Source organism: Agelaius phoeniceus, chromosome 1 (genome assembly GCF_051311805.1).
Source record: "Agelaius phoeniceus isolate bAgePho1 chromosome 1, bAgePho1.hap1, whole genome shotgun sequence".
NCBI lineage: Eukaryota > Metazoa > Chordata > Aves > Passeriformes > Icteridae > Agelaius > Agelaius phoeniceus.
The window spans coordinates 16,477,328-16,495,789 of NC_135265.1; the positions used below are offsets into that span (position 1 = coordinate 16,477,328).

Consider the following 18,462-nt stretch of genomic DNA (forward strand, 5'->3'; position numbering starts at 1 on the left):
CAGGAGGAATAGCTGGTATGATTGACCTTTTTTATTTTGCATAAGCCTCTACAATTTTTTTTACAATGGGTGTTACTGTACTGCTTCAACAGTAATAATTTACACCCTTCTCTATAATAATGTGAGGAAAAATATACATGAGAAATTGCTTGCACATTCTGGCTGCAACTTTTAGATTGTAAAAAAATTTCCACTTGCCTTACTCTCCATGTTAACAAATTCTTCATATTCCCCATTTCTTTGTGCCAGTAAGAAATGATCTCATCTTTTGTTACTGGCAAACATCTCCCCTACTGTTTTATAAAATGTCTTTTACATTCAAAATGTAAAAATAACAGAGAAAAAAAACATTCCTACATAAATGTACTACTACTAGTTTACAGAATTAGCCAAACATGGTGCAAATGCCATCTCTGGGCGGATGCAGTTCCTGAGTGAGCTGTTTTTGAGAACACATTGCAGCTTTATTGCCTGAATTTTTTTTTTTTTTTGCACACTGATTTTGGGGCACCAAGAGAGTACTTTCATATTTCTTTAAATGATTACTTAATGTTTTAGCTTTCAGGCAAAATTTTCTTCCAAGATATCCATTTATACTCTTGTGGTAGGTAAATGAGGGAGTACCTAAGTGCTAATTTTTCAGTGATAACTGATGTAAGAAAGCAAGAGTCCTTGTCATCCAGCAAGAAATGCCTGAAGGTAGCCAAGGGAATAAGCCAGAGCTCAAATACCAATGCAGTAACTGCAGTAATGACTTGCTACAGCTGATACATGTCTGAAAACATGCAAGAAACTACAGAGAACAGAGACTACAAGCAGGAACAGAAATTGTTCATGTCAATTCATTATGTTCAAGACCACAACCCTCTATGAAATATGTTTCAAATTTAATATTAGATTCAAAAACTTCTTTGTAAAAGGGGAAGAGGATGGGGAGGATGGGGACCAAAACATAGAGACCACATGCTATAAATATTTCTTTTGTTTAAAAGTGTAATTTGATTTTATGAGGGCAAACTGCAATATTATATGCTCAAATCCTGCAGAAAGCTGCAAACTCATCAGCTGAAAATAAAAGTAATGGATTAAAAATTGGTTGATTTATTCAATTACAAGGTGACAACAATCCCCAAATGTGAAAACCAAATGTAATCCTAGAATGTAGTAGTTGAGGAGCCTCCAAAAGAGATGAAGACTATTAATGCCATTGTAATGGAACTTGGTGAAAGGATCTTTAGAAACAGTGTTGAATCTATTTCATAAAAAAAGCTCAGACTGGAACACAGGGCAATAAGGGATACTAAGATGGTAAAAGAAATTAAGAACTTGCAGTCTGAGTCTTGAGGAACTGAACTGGTTTAGCCAAACAAAGTTATATCTAGGAGAAAATATTTTAACTCAGAAAATGTGTGTAAAATCTGTGGAGGAAAAGTAGCTGTTGAAAATAAGGTAAAAAAATGATGTTTGTACAAGAAAAAATACACAAAAATTAGCCATACAAATTGAGGTTATAAATTAAATCAGATGGTTTCTAGGCTTCAGAAGAGTTAGAGCAATCTTCCAGGAGAAATGCTACGCTACAAACTCAGCATTTGCCAGCCACAAAGGGAAAGGGGGGGAAACCTCTGACTCTTGAGCATTCATAGGCATTGCTTCTAATACCAGATCCCAGCAGCATTCCTCACTGCTGGCTTGCAGAATCTGCTCTGCCTTTTCATTTTCTGACTTACCTGTTCCCACAGAAAGTTCCACTGCTAGCTAAACCAGAGCTAGTTACCAAAGCTCCTTTTATGGCCAGTGGAGATGCACAGCCTTTGAGGGCACACCATCCCATTTATCTCTGCCATTGAAATATCTTTTCTTCTTGCAGTTCAGTGGAAGAGAGTGATCTCATTTAGGAATTCTATTTCTTACTCCACCGACTTCTTGCTTAAAATACTCAGCTCTGTGTGAAAACTCACTGTCTTCACTCCCCACCACCCATGACTTTTATTCCCTTTCACATTTTGTTTCTTGCACCTTCTGCCCTCAAAATCAATTTTTAAAGAGTCATTGCTTCAGTAAAATGAAGAGATTTAATCCCTTCTGGAAATGCATTCATACATAGTATTCATACATATACAGAAAAGAAATTGCATTAAGTGTTTAACCAGGCTTTTAACTAAAACAATTCTCTTTCAGTTTAACCTAATAAAATTAGCAATTTTCTATCTTCTCTAAGTTAAACAAGTAAAGCAAGAAAAGCCAATGCTATTCTTAAACCATTGCTGTGCAGACTGCATGTACTTATACATAGTTACTGCTTGAAAGTTTTGGTAAGTAAAATCTATATGGACAGTCATTGCCATGCAAAAAAGTGCATTCATCCCATACTGTTATTCTTTGAGATACACCCCACATACATCCCATGACCTTCCTCACTATTAGAAGTTTCTTACCCAGCTGATTTCTCAGTTGGTAACGCAACTCTTGGCTCTGTTGGCTCTGTGGTGTTGGAAGCTGGGTACTTCTGCTGGGCTGTCCTCAAAAGGATTATTTTCCTGAGCCGTCAGAAGGACACATCCACTGTAGGGCTGACCAGAGCTTTCTAACTTCAGTCAGCGTACAGCAGGTAGTCATTCCTTCCTCAGTCAAATCTAAGTCAAATTTTTATCATCTGATAGGGATTTTGATGGCAAATAGCAGAACTGGAGAGGTAATTTACAAGTGGGAAGTCAGAGAATATAATCCTTTTGGGCTCAGTGGTATAAAGGAAGAGACAATGCATGATGAGTTCAGTAGGAACTTTGTAACAAAAATTTATCCAGAGCGATGGCTCATCTAACAACATATGGACTAATAAAAGAATTTGGGGAATAATGTAGATTTCCATTCTGTGTTTGGGGCTGTCTATTTGTGCATGTACAGTGCTGCGTTGTCCTCAGGATGTGAAAGGAATTTATTCACTAGCACTGCCCATACCTATTTCTTTCACTTCCTTCAACAAACATAAATTATACATTACATTTCCTTTAACAATAAGCGTTTCAAGCATGATCTGTCACACTGCCTCAAGAACTAGAAGTGGTCAATCTTAACCTTTATTAATTAAAGCTGTTTTCCTGTAACCGCTGACCGAAGGGAAAGGTTTCATCTGTACTGGCTAAAATTCAAGCTAAAAACCGTTGGGTGCTCTTCTTTAACCTCTGGTGCAAGGTAACTCTAATTACTACATTGTTTAACTCTACACCGAGGGCACACAGCCCGCTCCACGAGTTCAAATGTCGCTCCCCTTCCCTTCGGACGAGGAATGCCGGCCGGGGCCACGGCTGCTCCCGCTGTCCCGGTAACGCCGGCCCGTCCCCACGGCAACGCCGCCGGCCATGGCGGGGCGAGGCGCCGCCGGCCCGGGGCGAGGTGAGGGCCGAACGTGGGGCGGGCTGCGTGCGACCCCCGGGCTCCGCTGTGTCCCTGCTCCGGGCCCTGGGCTCCCGGCTCCCTCCCGCTCCCAGCCCTGACCCTGCCCCACGCTCCCAGCACGGCCGAGGCCGCCCCGGGCCCTCCGCGCTCGGGCTCCCCTCGGCCTCCCCTCGGCCTGTCCGGGCTGGGCGGACGGGGCTGCCCCGCTGTGTCCGCCATTCGGGGACAGTGCCGGGGGGCCATGGGGCCGTGTCTGTCCACCTGTTCGGGGGGCTTTGAACAGGGGGATCTCTTTGCTCCAGCCTCAGGAGGCCATGGGGCCGTGTGTGTCCCCCTGCACAGGGCTTTGAACAGGAGGATCTCTTTGCTCCAGCCTCAGGGGGCCATGGGGCCGTGTGTGTCCCCCTGCACAGGGCTTTGAACAGGAGGATCTCTTTGCTCCAGCCTCAGGGGGCCATGGGGGCCGTGTGAGTCCCCCTGCACAGGGGGCTTTGAACAGGGGGATCCTTTTGCTACAGCCTCAACAGAGGTCTCCTGCTGTCGGGTGCTGAAATTTCTAGTAGTAACGGGGAATAATCAGTGTTTGCACCCATTTCTTTAAAATTTGCAAGTTATAAAGTCCCCCTTTCCTTCTTCAGGGATTTAAATGAGTTAAAACAATGTATTTGCTCCTAGATAGGTGTATTTCAAATCATAGCAGCCACAGCATATTTGACCATTTGAGAGCTCGGTTTGTGACAGGGTCTCCTTGCCAAGGTGGGCTTGGGTGACACTGTTTGATTAATCTTTACATAACAATTATTCAGCTATTCCTGTTTAAAGGTCCTGTGGGTACGTTTGTGGATGCCCCGCTAGTGCCTCATTGCTCTTGGTCTGAGGTGCTGTATTATTATGTGGGGCTAGTAGAGCTTGCTTTGGTCTTTTTATAAATGATAAGCAGTTCCTTCTTCTTTCAGAAGAAGCTTTTTAGAAATTACTGCTCTCTTTTCTCCTTCTTTTCATTTCGGCTCCCTTCTTCCTCTTGGATGGGTTTTGTTTAGACCCTTACATGTGTTAAATAGTGACCAGAGCTCTTACATTGATTTTGAAGAGAGACTGGTGTCTGTCAGGCATAACTCCACAAACTGGTTTCCTAAGAGTTGAAAAACCCAGGGAAATTTTGACTTGGCACATTTTTAATAGATAAAGCTCATAAAGCTCAGGCTGCCAGGTCTCGTTATTTTCTGTGCCTTTTAGACATCTGCCATACTGCACACAAAGCTCATATTTACTTGATTGTTTCCCATAAACCATAAATTCTTTTCAGTGGAACTACACAGGGTACAATTAACTGATGGTTATTGCCTGCAAAATCCTGTGTAATATCTTGATCATCTGTTGGGGTCCATGGAGTGATCCATGAGTCTTTAAGAAGAATTTGTGAAGTTTGGTCAACTTTGCTGAGCATGAGACTTCTTTATCTAATTCATTACAATATGGCCTTGGTGCTGCTCTTTTGCACTATTTTATAATGTAGATTAAATTACTTGTGTAAGGCATAACTATTAACAAATTTAAATGTATTCTTTTTTTAAGGGTCAGCTAAAGGGTAAAGATATTGACTATGAAAGAAAAAGGGAGCTGTATACAGACATAGTCACATTTTTAGGGGGAGATCACCTAGATTTGTAGAAAATATGGCTAAACAGGTATGTATTTATTGTTACTTGGTATACTTTGTGCAAATGTACATTGGTAAGAATTACATTGTAAACCTGGCTGAACGTTTATGTTCTTTATCAAAGATAAATCTATGATTAAATGAAGAATTTTGAAGACTGGAGTGCTTTTTAAAGTTATTATTTGTTTCAGTTTTTAAAAAATAATTTTCTTTTGTAAACAGCAAGTTTACACCATTTCATGTGTTGCTCTATCTACTCTTTGATGGGGTTTGATCCAACATGTGAGGTCACCTTCTAGTTTTGCATGAAATGTTTTGTCTGTCTTCTGGTCTTGTTCTTTATGGAGCAGTGGAAATGTTAAAGCAGGAAAATGTGATATCTGTATGGAAAAGGTCAGCTTTTTATTACAGTATTTTTCTGTGACGAAAACCACTTAATTTTTTATTTTCATTCTTTGTAACCCAAACATAAATAATTGCCCAACTTTCTTATGAGAACTGCCTGATTTAAATATCAGAGCTGAGAGTTAAGTTAAGCTTACACACTTTATCTTGATTCAGACACTGTAAAATGCAAGTGTTCTGGTTTTTATCTAGAGCCCTATACTAGCTAGAATCACACAGTACCAGTACAATTTTGGTTGTTTCCTTGTTCCTGATAAAACTTTTTTTTTTTTTAGATTTCTAGTGTGGTTTTAACAGATTACTTGGAGGTAAAATTCCACACAGGCCAAAACCTGTCAAGAGTTTCATTGTGGTTATTTATATGCAATTTTAATTATTGCAAGAAAGAAGTAATTAACAGCAAAATTTCCTTATCCTCTAGTTCTGGTTTTCTTGGATGTAGGGCTGATACTTATTTTTTTGAGACTTATTTTTTTGAGATACAGATATTTGACAATTTTGAAAGAACAGAGCATTCCAAGTCATACATATATAGTATATGTAGTTTATATTAACTACTGTTAATATATATAAACTATGTGTAGTTACCTATAACTATATAGTTTACTATATGTAGTAAACTATATGTACATAAACTATATGTAGTTTATATTAACTACTGTTAATATAAACTAGTATAGTAGTTAATGTTATGCCTACATACTGATTTACACTTCATAAATAGGACAACATATGAATGTTTTTAGACATTGGTTTAATTTATTTGCAGTTATTTGGCTTCATTTGATGATCATGAAAGGTAAAATCAGGTAACATTTTACTGTTTTTTCAGATCTAATCCTAAATGTTAATATAGAATAATGTTACTATTGATGATAACATGCCTTTATTTACTACTTTTCTGCCCTTATGAATATATTGTAATTTTTTAAGTTACACTTAATAAGTCACACTTATTAAATTAGAGCAAATAAACAGAACTTACCCTGTTTTCCTTCAATTTTCATGTAAATCATACACTCATTATTCCCTGGCTGTGTAAAGAGGTGAATGCAGAAGAGTATACATTATACCTTTTAAATGGTTTTGGAATTTCATATCATCTTGCCTTGCTGAGGAGCTGGTGTAGTACATTCTGCTTTCTATGACTGGAATTTAAACAAGTTAATATCATAGAGCTGCAGAGCATTTGTACCTGTGGGAAAATCTTCTCTGTTCTAGAACTATGAAATGCAGAGAAAAGCTGTATTTCCAAGTTTGACTAAATGAAGTAAAATATGAGTGGAAATAGCTTTGATTTATTTTCTGAGGAGAGGAGAGCTTCAAAAAGCTCATTACATACACATATATTGCAAAACCAATTAACTTTTATAATATCTGCCTGGCCTTGTTTAAGCTAACGTTCAGAATTGCTGTGTTGGCATATAGTGCTGTAGCAAACATGCTTTTTAAAGTATGCTTAACTGATCAAGCTGCAGCACCAATTCCCCTGTGATTTATCTCGTTTAACATGTGCTAAATTGTCTTGTCTGGAGTACATTTTCAGAATGAGAGCATTAGCATGAGTTAGTTTGGAATTAGACACTTGAGTTGGCAAGGCTTCAACAGCCGATTCTCATCAGGGACCAGTGGAAAACAGACCCTGCTGTGACAGTCTCCTAAAAACTGCCTTGAATCAGGCACACAAAGGAATGTCTTCACCTATCTGGGACTGACAGCTGCAACAACAACAATAATAATAATAAGTACCGATCATATGCTGACTTTCCTGTAAAAATTGAGTGTGTTCCAATAGAGAGTAAGAGTTGACAAGAGTCCTTTCTGTTCTGTATATTATTGATTAGCCATGGTACTAGACACTGACAGCTGAAGGATTGGTAGGTGCCACTCAGCTCCATTCTTGTATGTGACTTGTTCAACAGTTTTGCCCTGAGAGACAGAAGATGAAAAAAATTGAATGGAATGTGTTTATATTAATTCTGAACTATATCAAATTAAATTACTTGGAACTGAAGTCTAGCAGTTTATGATAGTCTATTTTCAGTTTTATGTTCATTACTTTTTTTGTGGGAATTTTTTGTAAATCCTTTATGCAGGGAAATAGTTTTTATGTAAATGTTCTGTTGAAAGCAGAAGGCTGACTTTGCATGTCTGAATCTTAAAACTCATTTGGATCTAGGTTCTTTAAAAGTGCTTGTCACAGATTTTTGACATATTAAAAATCAAACAACACCAAATATTCAAAAATGTTCCTGAAATTCCAAATTTATCAACTTGATTTACATAAAAAACTCCAACTTGCATTTGATAACTGCTACTTTTCAAATTAATGTTTTGTTCTTTTAAAGACAATATAATTTTATACTTAGAATCTTATTCTACGTTTAATGCGTGCAATTTTTAGGCACTAGAATTTTGCTTATAGCTTACTGTTTTAGTATTAATTATTTATATAGCAATATGAGTGACAAACCATGTCTCCTTTTACTAGGAATATAGTATGTCTAAAGAACCAGCACACAAGAAGAATTATCAGCATGGTGAAGGTGCTGAGATTTCTGGCCAATCACAGAGCCTTCATGATCTTACAGAAAAGACTGAATGTGAGAAAGGGAAAAGTTCTTCAGCAGGACCCGCTGACCATAGGTTAAAACCAAATATGAAGTGGAAGAGCAGTGGGCTTTCTGCTCCCCAAAGGTAGGTAATTTTCTTTAAAATTGAATTTGCCTATAGATTTATCTAAACTGTGCTAATGATAGGGATGCATGTTACAGGTCTCCATTATTGTCTTAACTTAGGAGGACTAAAACAAAGCCTACTACATATTAATTTCTAAGGAGAGAGTTTGGACCACCAAAGAGAATTCTCAGGTTTTTTCTGTCATGTGACATCTTTGATGTTACGTCATTTCTGCAGCAAGGCACGGAAGGAACTTGCAATCATCTGCAGTACTGGTTCTCCAGGACTGTGATGGTGTAAAATGACTTTTAAAGCAAGACTGATTAGAAAAACTGATCTAAACCACACTTCCTGAAAGAGGTCCTGGATGGAAAATCAGAATTACTCTTGTTACTGCCACTTGATTTTGTATTATATGAGCTCCTTCTCTAGCTCTGCTTAGCAATGATATTCACTGATGAGATTATCTCAATGTCTGAACACTCAAAAGAGAGTATACATATATTGTATATTGTTGGATTTGTCTTCTGAAAATAGTCCTCTCCTTTGATTTCATGTTTCCTGATTTTGTGTAAGTGGAGGAAGAAGATCTGCAGAAAAGCCTTTTAATGTCATCCTACAAAAAATAGTATCTTTCTCAAGTCTACCAATTTAATAAGTTGCAAGAAACATTTTAAGAGATTTTGGATGTGTCTTATGGTTAACAGTTAGGAAGAAATTGGCTTTCCAGACCAAGAGCTTACCTTTTTCCACAGTTATTGATGAAGTCTTGATGTAGTGAAATTGACTGCAATCATAAGTAATATTCTCTTTTTTTTCTTGGGACTGTGATAGAGTGACTAGCTCAGGCTCAAAAAGACATTTTGCTTTCACAACATTGTTATTTTGGGACTAAAAAAAAAGGACCAAAGATTGTGGCCAGTTGAAAGTAGGAGTTTTTTGGAATATGAGGAAAGTAATATGTGTTGTATTCAGCATGATCAAAGCTGTGGAACATCTAAGTGTGTGGAAGAATTAGGCAGACAAAAGTGCCTGGAAATAAGATGACTAGAGGAGAAGAAGAAAGATACAGAAATTCATGTCTGGGGATGGTAAATAGGAAACAGATAGTCACTGTCTGTTCTAGGACAAAAATAAGGGCATCAAATTAAAATGAGCCAGTGAGATCGTTCAGAACAAAGGGAGAGATGCCTTCATATGCCACATAGCTAAGCACTCACATTCTTTGCCAGAATATAGTAAATTCATTTGTTTATGTGAGTTCAAAAATCAACCAGAGACATTTATTGAACTCTTCATCCATTCAAAACTGTTAATGCATGGACAATCAGGAGTTTTCTGAATCACAGTATGCTGAAGAATATTCTGGAAAAAAATAATTTCTGTGTTCTTTTTTTTTTTTTTTTAATAAACCCAAATCCAGTAGTGACAAGGTTCCAAAAAAATGCTCTGAAGGAGAAGGGAAAAGTAGAACAGGATCTCTGACTACAAAAAAGAAAGCCAGTGGCAAATCTAAATCGGTTAAAATTCAAGAAACTTCAAAATGGTATGGATGACTTATTTTTCCTTCCTCAATTTTTTAATTTTTATTTTTCCTATCTACAGTAATTATCACTATACTTACCATTTGGTAATATTAGTTGTATTTTTCTAGTTATTAGGCAGTCTTGTCATACCTGTTTGAAATATGCTTGTCCATATTATAGTTTATAACTATTTGAAATTGGTGATTCTGTTTATTTATTTTTAGTAAAGTATCAATCAGCCTTGAAGATAGTGAAAGTTCCTCAGAGACTGATGAGGATGAGCAGCCTGTACGTCGTCAGGAAGGAAGCACCGATTTGTCAGCAGAATACTGGGGAATTCAAAAACTTGCAAAATATGTAAAAGTGAGTAAGCATTGATAAATTGTATAAAAAGTAAAAAAGTTACATTTGAGGAGATCAGACCAGTTCCTTATCCTTTCCTCTTTCATTATACTTTAGTATAGCCCTGTGGTGTAGTATTTTCAAATCCTGGAACTGTGGACTTTCCTATCACGCACTTTTTAATCTGCTGGTTTTGGCTTATATAGCCCTTTAGATTAAACCATCTGTTCAGTGTTATTTAAAACGTAAGATGGCATAATCTCTTTATTAATTATTGGGTTTCTGTTTTGCTTTTTGTATGAAACTTTCCAAGAGATTTCTTTATGTGAATAATAACTTTCAAGAGTTTTTATTAAAACTGAATAGTTGCCTAAAGTCTTTCATCAACTGTGATTAATGCATGTCTGAAATAATTCTAACATGGTCTTGTGTCTGGATAGATGCTTTAGTGGACAGGAAAATGTATGATAAACAGGCATCTTCTAAAACAAACCAAGAAAACGTTTTTACGCAGACTTGTTGAAAATCTTTTGGAACCTATAAATACAGATAGTTAGAATTCTGAATATGTCTGAAACGGATCAAAACCCCAACAACCCTGTACTATTCTGGAAAACTCTAATTATGTTTTTCCCTCAGGAGAAGTTCCTTTACAAGTTCGTACTGGAATTTATGTTCTGTTAAGTTGCTAATAAAAGCACTGGCTTATTTATTTTTTTGAGTGCAGCTACAGAGAATGCACATCTGACAGATACAATGATGGTGTTGGCTTTTGGTGCAGCAGAAAGAGCAAGTCATATGAGGAGCAGCTGAGGGAGCTGGGCTTGTTTAGCCTGGAGAGAAGGAGGTTCAGGGGTGAGCTCATCACTCCATCCAACTGGTTGAAAGGAGGTTGTAGCCAGGTGGGGATCAGCCTCTTCTGCCAGGCAGCCAGAGATGGGACAAGAGGACATGGCCTCAAGATATGCCAGGGGAGGTTCGGGCTGGACATCAGGAAGAATTTTTCACTGAAACGGGGGTTAAGCATTGGAACAGGCTGCCCAGGGAAGTTACCACAACAGTGGAGTCACTATCCAGGAAGTGTTCAAGGAATGACTGGAGGTGGCCCTTGGTACCATGGTTTAGTTGACATGGCAGTGCTCAGTCAAAGGTTGGACTTGATGATCCTGAAGATCTTTTCCAACCTTTGTGATTGTATGATTGATTTTACAATTAAAATTACTGGTGAGGAATAAGCAAAGTTTTGGCTCCTCACAGTCCTTTTAAGTATTGTAGAAGAGTAACTCAGTCTTTTAAAATGTGTTCAGAGTACTCACACTGCTTGTTTTCAGTTCATGTCTGTGGGGCCTTGCTAGTGGACCTGGCAAAGAGACACAGACAAACATGGATAATACAAGCCTGTCTACATTTATCTTTTCTAGGTTGGACCTCTGTATTTTTGTCATTTTGGCTATTGCAAAATAACCCTTTGCAAATGTAACTTAGAGCATGTAACTTGCTCAGCTATTCCTAATGCTGAGCACAGCATGTACACATTTTGTATTATAGAATTCTTCCTACTCACAGTTCAACAGGATGCTTTCAAACATTTCAGTTTGTTAATAGCTTGCTTCTCTCTGTGTTATGAAGCAACTCTTTGTACTTTTCAGAGAGCTCAGAGAAACAAGCATGCTACTTTTTAGTAAAGACCCAAGGTCCTCCTGGAGAAGATACTTGAAATTCATTTCTGTTGATGAATTCCCACTAATCTTTTAATTGGCCCATTTATGTACCACCCTCTTTACTGACAAAGATCTTCTCTCCTGATTATTTAATTCTCAAACTCCCTTTCCTCTCTTGATCCTTCTTAGAGTTGGGTTTAGATTTTAGTATCGAACTTAAATCAGTATTGAAATTCAATCTACATTTGCATAAAACCATTCTGTCAGAAGAGTGAGAATGACAAATAGGAAAAGTACATTTTTAATGCACCTCTCTTTTAGAAATTGACTTTATTTTGTTCCAGCTGTCAATACACAAATTTACGTAATGATTTAGAACTAGGAAATGACAGGGCAGCCTTTTTGATCAGACAGTGAGTGCCCATTAAGAAGTTTATAATATAGATTTCAATAATACGAAAAGGTTTTGTTGTGAAAATTAAAATATATACTTCTTTACATATTCATGCACACCTGAGTCTTCCAATAGTTCTTTAAGTTGGATATAAATTAAACTCAGTATTTGAAGATAAAATAGTTCTGCGAAAATAGTTCCATGTTCATTCTTAGTTGCATAAAGCAAGAACTCCCTAGTGTCAGATAAAGCTGAAAAGAGATGCCTCAGTGCCATACCACAGACAGTGGTTGAAATGTTTTATTGATGGAGTGCTACTTTAGCTTGCACATGGAATTCATTTTAATTCAAGTATAAATACTGCACTTCTGGCCAGACTTGGGAGATTTTTTGGCATTCTTGTTGTTCATGTAGGCAAGTGTTCATGACACATGCAACGTAAGAGAAAATAAATTTATGACTGTGTTATTTAAGTATCTACAAGCATATTTATATAGAAGCACAAATTTCAAAGGGCTTGTGTTGTTTGCCCATCTGAAAAAATCAATAAAATGCCTTAAAGAATAGTTGATCAAGATACCAAGAAAGTGCAATAATTTGTAGATGCAATGATTTTTCTAATATCTGTTTAAGTTAATGGGAATCCCAATTCAGCAAGACTCTGTAAAAGATCAATTTGCAAACAAGAAACTCCCATAAAACCTGAAAGATACCTAGTTTTTCTATAATGTTAGATTGTCATTAAATGTTAAAAAGATGGTTGCTGTTTGTATAAAGCAAACTTGCAAGATCCTGTGAGTTGTGCCTGTAGGCTCTGTACTTGTATTCCTCTTCATGGAGAGAAAATTCCAGTGCTGGGGAAATTCCCTTCTGACTTTTTGCCCTTCTCCACTCCCTTTCCTTTCCGGGAAAGAGTATCCATGTTGGAATTGTTCCGCTGGGAAGCAGCTGCTTCTGTGGTCTGGCTCCTTGTCCTACCTTCAGGCTTCCCAGAGCTATGCAGCAGGAGCTGGAGCATGTGTGTTCCTGCCATGCCTCCCCATTGACTTAGCAATGAGCAGCAAAATAGATCAGTGAGCTTGTGATGGCCTTGTGTTAGACATCCTTTGGGGCCAGAGTAGATAAAATGGGAGTGAGGTGCTCTGTAGGTGTTTGTAACAGTGAGATTCACCCAGCCTACTTCAGATTCGACATTATTTATTAAATTGGCACTTCTGAAGAATTGGATTTCTAGAGGAAGGACTACATTTTACATCTGAAAAATTTTAGGAGTAGGGGTCATCTTTTTCAATTATCCTTTTACTAGAAATGGGGAACATCAGGTAGAAATGCAGAGTCTTCTTTGTGGCAGATCTGGGGCTGTTCACTGGAAAAAAAAAAAGGAAAAAATGGGTGAGAGCTGGGCTTTGTGCTGCTCACACAGCTGAGCACTATTGCCAGTTTTATGATAAAACTGAGATGTTAATGGGTGAATTGGGCTGGTGACTGTGCCAGGAATAATGCCAACATCCAGAATAAATATTTAATCCCTTAAGCCCTTGTGCTGTTTGACCTTGGTTCCCTGTAAGGGCATTATTCAGATGTACACCTATGCCAGGATGAAGATGAACAGAATTCTGCAGGACCACATCAGTTACAGAATTCATCCTTCAGTTTCTTATGTGGAAAGTCATTCTACTCTTGGCTATATTTCAGGATTACGCTAGTGAAACCAGTCAAATCTCACACTTCATGTAATATATTCTTTAATTTCATATCTGTTTGGAATTACTCCAGTGCAAAAGATCTCGTTCCCAGAACAGCATTGTGTTTCTTTTCTACTTTGGAATCATAGATGGACAAATCTGCTGTCTCTCCCTGGCTGTTTGTGCCCTGTGCCAGGCCCAGGAGCTGGAGAAAGGCTATGGCACTGCAAAGGAGCCAGGAAGGATGTTCCCTGAGAGTGGCATTGAGCAGCAGCTCCCAGGTGCCCATGTGCAAATGAGAATTGTGTGGTTTAGCAGCTGATGTATACAGCAATTTTTTTATGAGAACCAGTTATAAATTTATGGCACTTGTGAAGCCATTGATGTGGCTTGTAGATTTTTCTCAAAATTTACAGCAGTAGAGTACACAGTATTTTTGAACTGCATCATGAAAAAGTATAGCTCTCTTAAGTTATAATGGTATTGGAAACATTCCATATTATTAAGATTATACTAGTGCTCATTATAAAAATTTGAATCAGTTTCATGAGCCATGTATTAAGAAATCAGTTGCATTTTGGGATTAGCAGAAAAGTAATTCCATTTTATTCTAATATACAGGACCTCAGAAAAAGACACGAACATCCCACCCTAAGGAATACAATGGATCTTCAAATACTAATTGTTTAAAGTGAAAAGTCTAAAATCTCTGTTGGTTATGGATGTTCCCATAGTCTTGAAATCTGGCCCTGTGTGTATGATGGATACAAATGTTAGGATCTAATAGCAAGACTAAAAGTCCCTAATCTGTGTAGGACATATATTGCACATCAAAGCTTTTTCTACAATCTGTGGACAAGAGTGAAATGTTTTTTCTTTATAATATCTTATTGGCAAGACTTACACGAGATTAGGTTTTAGCTAGTAAATACATAATAAGCATATGTAAGTGCATGTAAAATATTTTTGTACATGTAGTAACATTGTGTAAGGCCTTTTTTCAGGACTGACCACTTTGACCAACTCACCGTAATAGTAAAATGTCCAACCACAAATCTTTTCCCTTCTTTATGAAAGTATAGGCGGGGTAATCTGAAGGAGGTTTTCAACTGGATGGAAAGATAAAGATGAAAAATAAACTTTGCTTTAGTTTGGCTAAGAATGTTACTTTTCAGAAGATACCAAATGTATGTGACATAATCATGTGCCACCTGCTAGTGTTTCATGGTACATGTTTGGCTCACCCGTCAGCCTTGGCAAACCTGTCAGCCTCTATATCACTCTTCTCTACTGTTCATGAATATGTCTTGCTCCCATCTTCCAGTATTAGCCAAAATTTTATCTTAAAATTCAGTAAAGAATGTGATTACTGGGAAAAAAAAAAGGAAATAAAAATATGTGAAAAATTCAATTTATGGTTAAGATATGTATTTCCTAACAACCTTGATAGTGCTGATCATGAAAAAGAAATATTTTTATGATAACTTTACTAGGTAGGAAATATTTGGCAAATGGTGAACTCTCAGATTATTATTATAATTGGCAACTTTGAAGCATTGGAATAGCTCCCTGTTCAAAATACCATGCAATCATTCTTCATCCCAAGAGACATATAAAATTCATAACAACCAGTTGAATTTTGACCATTAACACCAATACCAACTCTGATGAATTTCTGTGTAGTGAAGGTTTAATTAATGTTCACAGGGTCACACATTCCTTAGAGTTTCATAGCTGATGAGATGAAAGTCAATCTAGAAAAAAGAAAAAAAAGTAAACAAAAGTAAAAAGGAGAAAGAAGAAATAGTAGACAAAAAATAAAAGACTGAGGAAAAGAATGTAAAATAACTTAAGTGTGATTCTCTTCTTTCTACAGGTTTGTAGTCTATGATGAAAGCAGGTAATGAAATTAATGAGCGATGGCTTTGACACCATAACTGTAGTGCCTCTAAAATAGTAGTAAATTGCCACAATTGTCTCAATCTGACTTCAGATTTTATATTCATGAAGTAGATAATCAAATTGTTATGTTTCCTAAATAATTAGGATGTGATTGTGTCTGAAAGGTACCAAGAGTTTTAAGTAGTGAGAGCAACATTCTGTGTTGTTTTTAAATGTCCCACATTGCTCTAGGCTCAGTTGAATCAGAGCTCACTCTGCACAGTTATTCCAGAAGCACGCCTGTGCTTCAGCCATGTCTTCACCCATATTTGTTTTTCCTATGCTCTCACTAAGCCCCGTTTCTAAGTTTGTTTTATTTCTCCAGAGAACACCTGTCTCTTAGGTTTTCATAAACTATTGCTATAATTTTGTTTTCTTTGCAACATTTTTTTTGGCTAGTTTCAAATGACACTGCCTCTTCTGTCTGTTCAGTGCTTATGAAGCTTCCACAGTGTGCAGGCTCTCCAGCAGCCTGCAGGGGCAACAGTCCTTCCTAGTTCAACCTCATTAACTTTTCTCCTCAGATTCACATCCACTGGTTTCCTAAGTTTGCTGGATACCTAAAATTAAAATGGCTCTAATAGCATTAATGCTCTTATCCTCTTTCTGAGCCAAGTACTAGAAAAAGTCAGAATTGCTTAGGCAGGTCTAACACAGTCACACAAGATCAGTAGCACATCTGTGTTATGGACAGCAAAGGTCTCATCTCCAAGTCTCCAGTCAGGGTTTACAGTGCTATATTACTGTTAACAGTAGTGCTGTTTGTGTAGGGTTTTTTCTTTTTAAAAATTAATCCTAGACCCTTTTTCCTTTCTCATTCAATTCTATTTGCTTCTAATTTTTACAATGTTCTTTTAAAACATGTATGTGCTTTATTTTCCTCAGATGAAGTGTCCTTACAAAATTGTGCAGATGCATCTGGGGAAGAAATACACTCCTAAACTGAAAATTTCACAATGGAGTAGAAGATAAACTTGCACTGTTAAGATATTATATGTTATTTTGGCCAGGTTTTCTGTGGTTTTGGGGTCACCATTTCACTTCTTTCCAAGTCTGAGGTTTAAGAAGTTACTAGGAAAATATTCTGTTATTACCAGTCCAAGGAAGTAAAAGTTCATATGTTTGCACATGAACTGTTAGAGTTTTGCCTCCTCTATAGTAGAATCCAATTTCTGTGAATCAGAAAAGGAAAGCTAACAGAATGGGTTCATGTCTTGGAAGAGTTTTCAAGAGCTTGCCTAACAAAACCTCCTGATTCACGCAGAAAATAATAGACATCCTTTTGTTTGGAAACTGATTTCTTTTCAATTTCATAAAATATGACAATTTAAACTCACTGTATGGGGGTCATGACATATATGTCAATTCTGCCACTGTGTAGGGTCAGGGTCAAGGTATCAATCTGCAACTAAAACAGTGCAGCTTCTGTGCATTGTTGTAGTCCAGTGTGAATGTTTTGAAATGTTGTGATGCCTGTGATTTTCCACTGGCTTTACTTATATTAATCTTTATGGTTTACATACTGCCAGGCTGGAGCTAAAGAATGCCAGAAGATCCAGGAAGTGGGTCAGGGAATTATTCCATAACTCAGTTATACTTGTCTATAAGTCATGTCTTAACAAGTTGCAGCTTGTATGTTTTATAAACTAAGATGAAAAATTGGAACTAGTATTTAAACCATGACAAAACTCAGTGTGCTTAGAGATTGACTAGCATAGAAAAATTGCCTTGCTCTGGCATATTATGTATTTTATACATACTGAGTACTGCAGTACTCAGTCTTTCATTAAGCTTTATCAAAATTTATTTAGATGTTAAAGTATTTTCTAGCAGAAAATTACAAAATTTTCTCTGTGATTTAAGAAAGTTCAACAGAAAATAAAAAAGTCATAAACTTTTCAACTTAAGAATTCTGTTTCGTACTTTACTCTTTGTTTTGAATTTTTTGTTTTATAAAAATGACAATACTGCTTTGGGTTGGGATTCCAACTAAACAATTTTTTTCCCTTGGAGGTTTTTTGTTCCATTAATAAATTTTAATTTTAAAAGTCTGGTTTAACATTAATTTGACCAACTATTTTGGGCTATCACATGATGCTATTTTGTTTGTTCAGTTTTTTTAAAATATGTATTGACTTGGTATGTTTGGTCTTAATTTTGTCAAGTATATTGTAATTGCCATTCAGATTATATATACTCATAATCAAAACTGGGGTATTACACATGAGAATGACAAAATTGCCCACAAGCAGCAATTTTTTTTCCCTGTTATTCAGCCATAGGCTTGTTATCACAGACATGCACAGTTAACTACCTATCCAGGATTTACTTAATACACTTTTACTCTGGCAAAATAAATTTCAGCCATTGGTCTAAACAGTAAAAAAACTCCATCTTTGACGTTACCATGCAGAGTAAAATATTTCACTTTCTGGTAGCATTCAGTCATGTTCACTCTAAATCATAAACCAAATTAAATAAATGAATAATACACCCTTCAAATAGGTGCTGTATTTATGGAGATATTTGTGAGCCAAAAACTGTACAATTTTCATTTTATTTAATTTTGCTTTCTCTTGGGAAACTGCACTGTAACTTGATTGTAATGTTTATGTATTTCCATTCACATATTTTCATTTTGCTACAAATTGGGCAACACATTTGGAATAATATTCTTTATAATCCTGTTCATGCTTTTATTACTTGTACTTCTATAATGCCTTTAGGTTTCAGTTGAAAGGGTTAACTTTAGAGTAAATTTGTTATCTTT

General features: G+C 36.8%; 1 protein-coding gene across 5 annotated transcripts in view; it reads left to right on the forward strand.

Annotated features, from left to right (window-relative positions):
- Positions 1–3,264: 3,264 nt before the first annotated feature.
- The window catches only part of ODAD2 (outer dynein arm docking complex subunit 2), a 69,251-nt gene continuing 54,053 nt past the window's right edge, over positions 3,265–18,462 (forward strand). For 2 of the 5 annotated variants that reach the window (XM_077173649.1, XM_077173665.1), the window contains exons 1-5: positions 3,265–3,396; positions 4,975–5,087; positions 7,956–8,161; positions 9,567–9,689; positions 9,894–10,032. In XM_077173649.1, the coding sequence (XP_077029764.1) occupies positions 5,076–5,087; positions 7,956–8,161; positions 9,567–9,689; positions 9,894–10,032 (480 nt within the window). In that variant the 5' untranslated portion in view covers positions 3,265–3,396; positions 4,975–5,075. Of the gene's footprint in view, positions 3,397–4,974; positions 5,088–6,233; positions 6,274–7,955; positions 8,162–9,566; positions 9,690–9,893; positions 10,033–18,462 lie in introns of those variants that run through there. The other 3 variants (XM_077173654.1, XM_077173652.1, XM_077173658.1) reach the window with 3 other exon arrangements.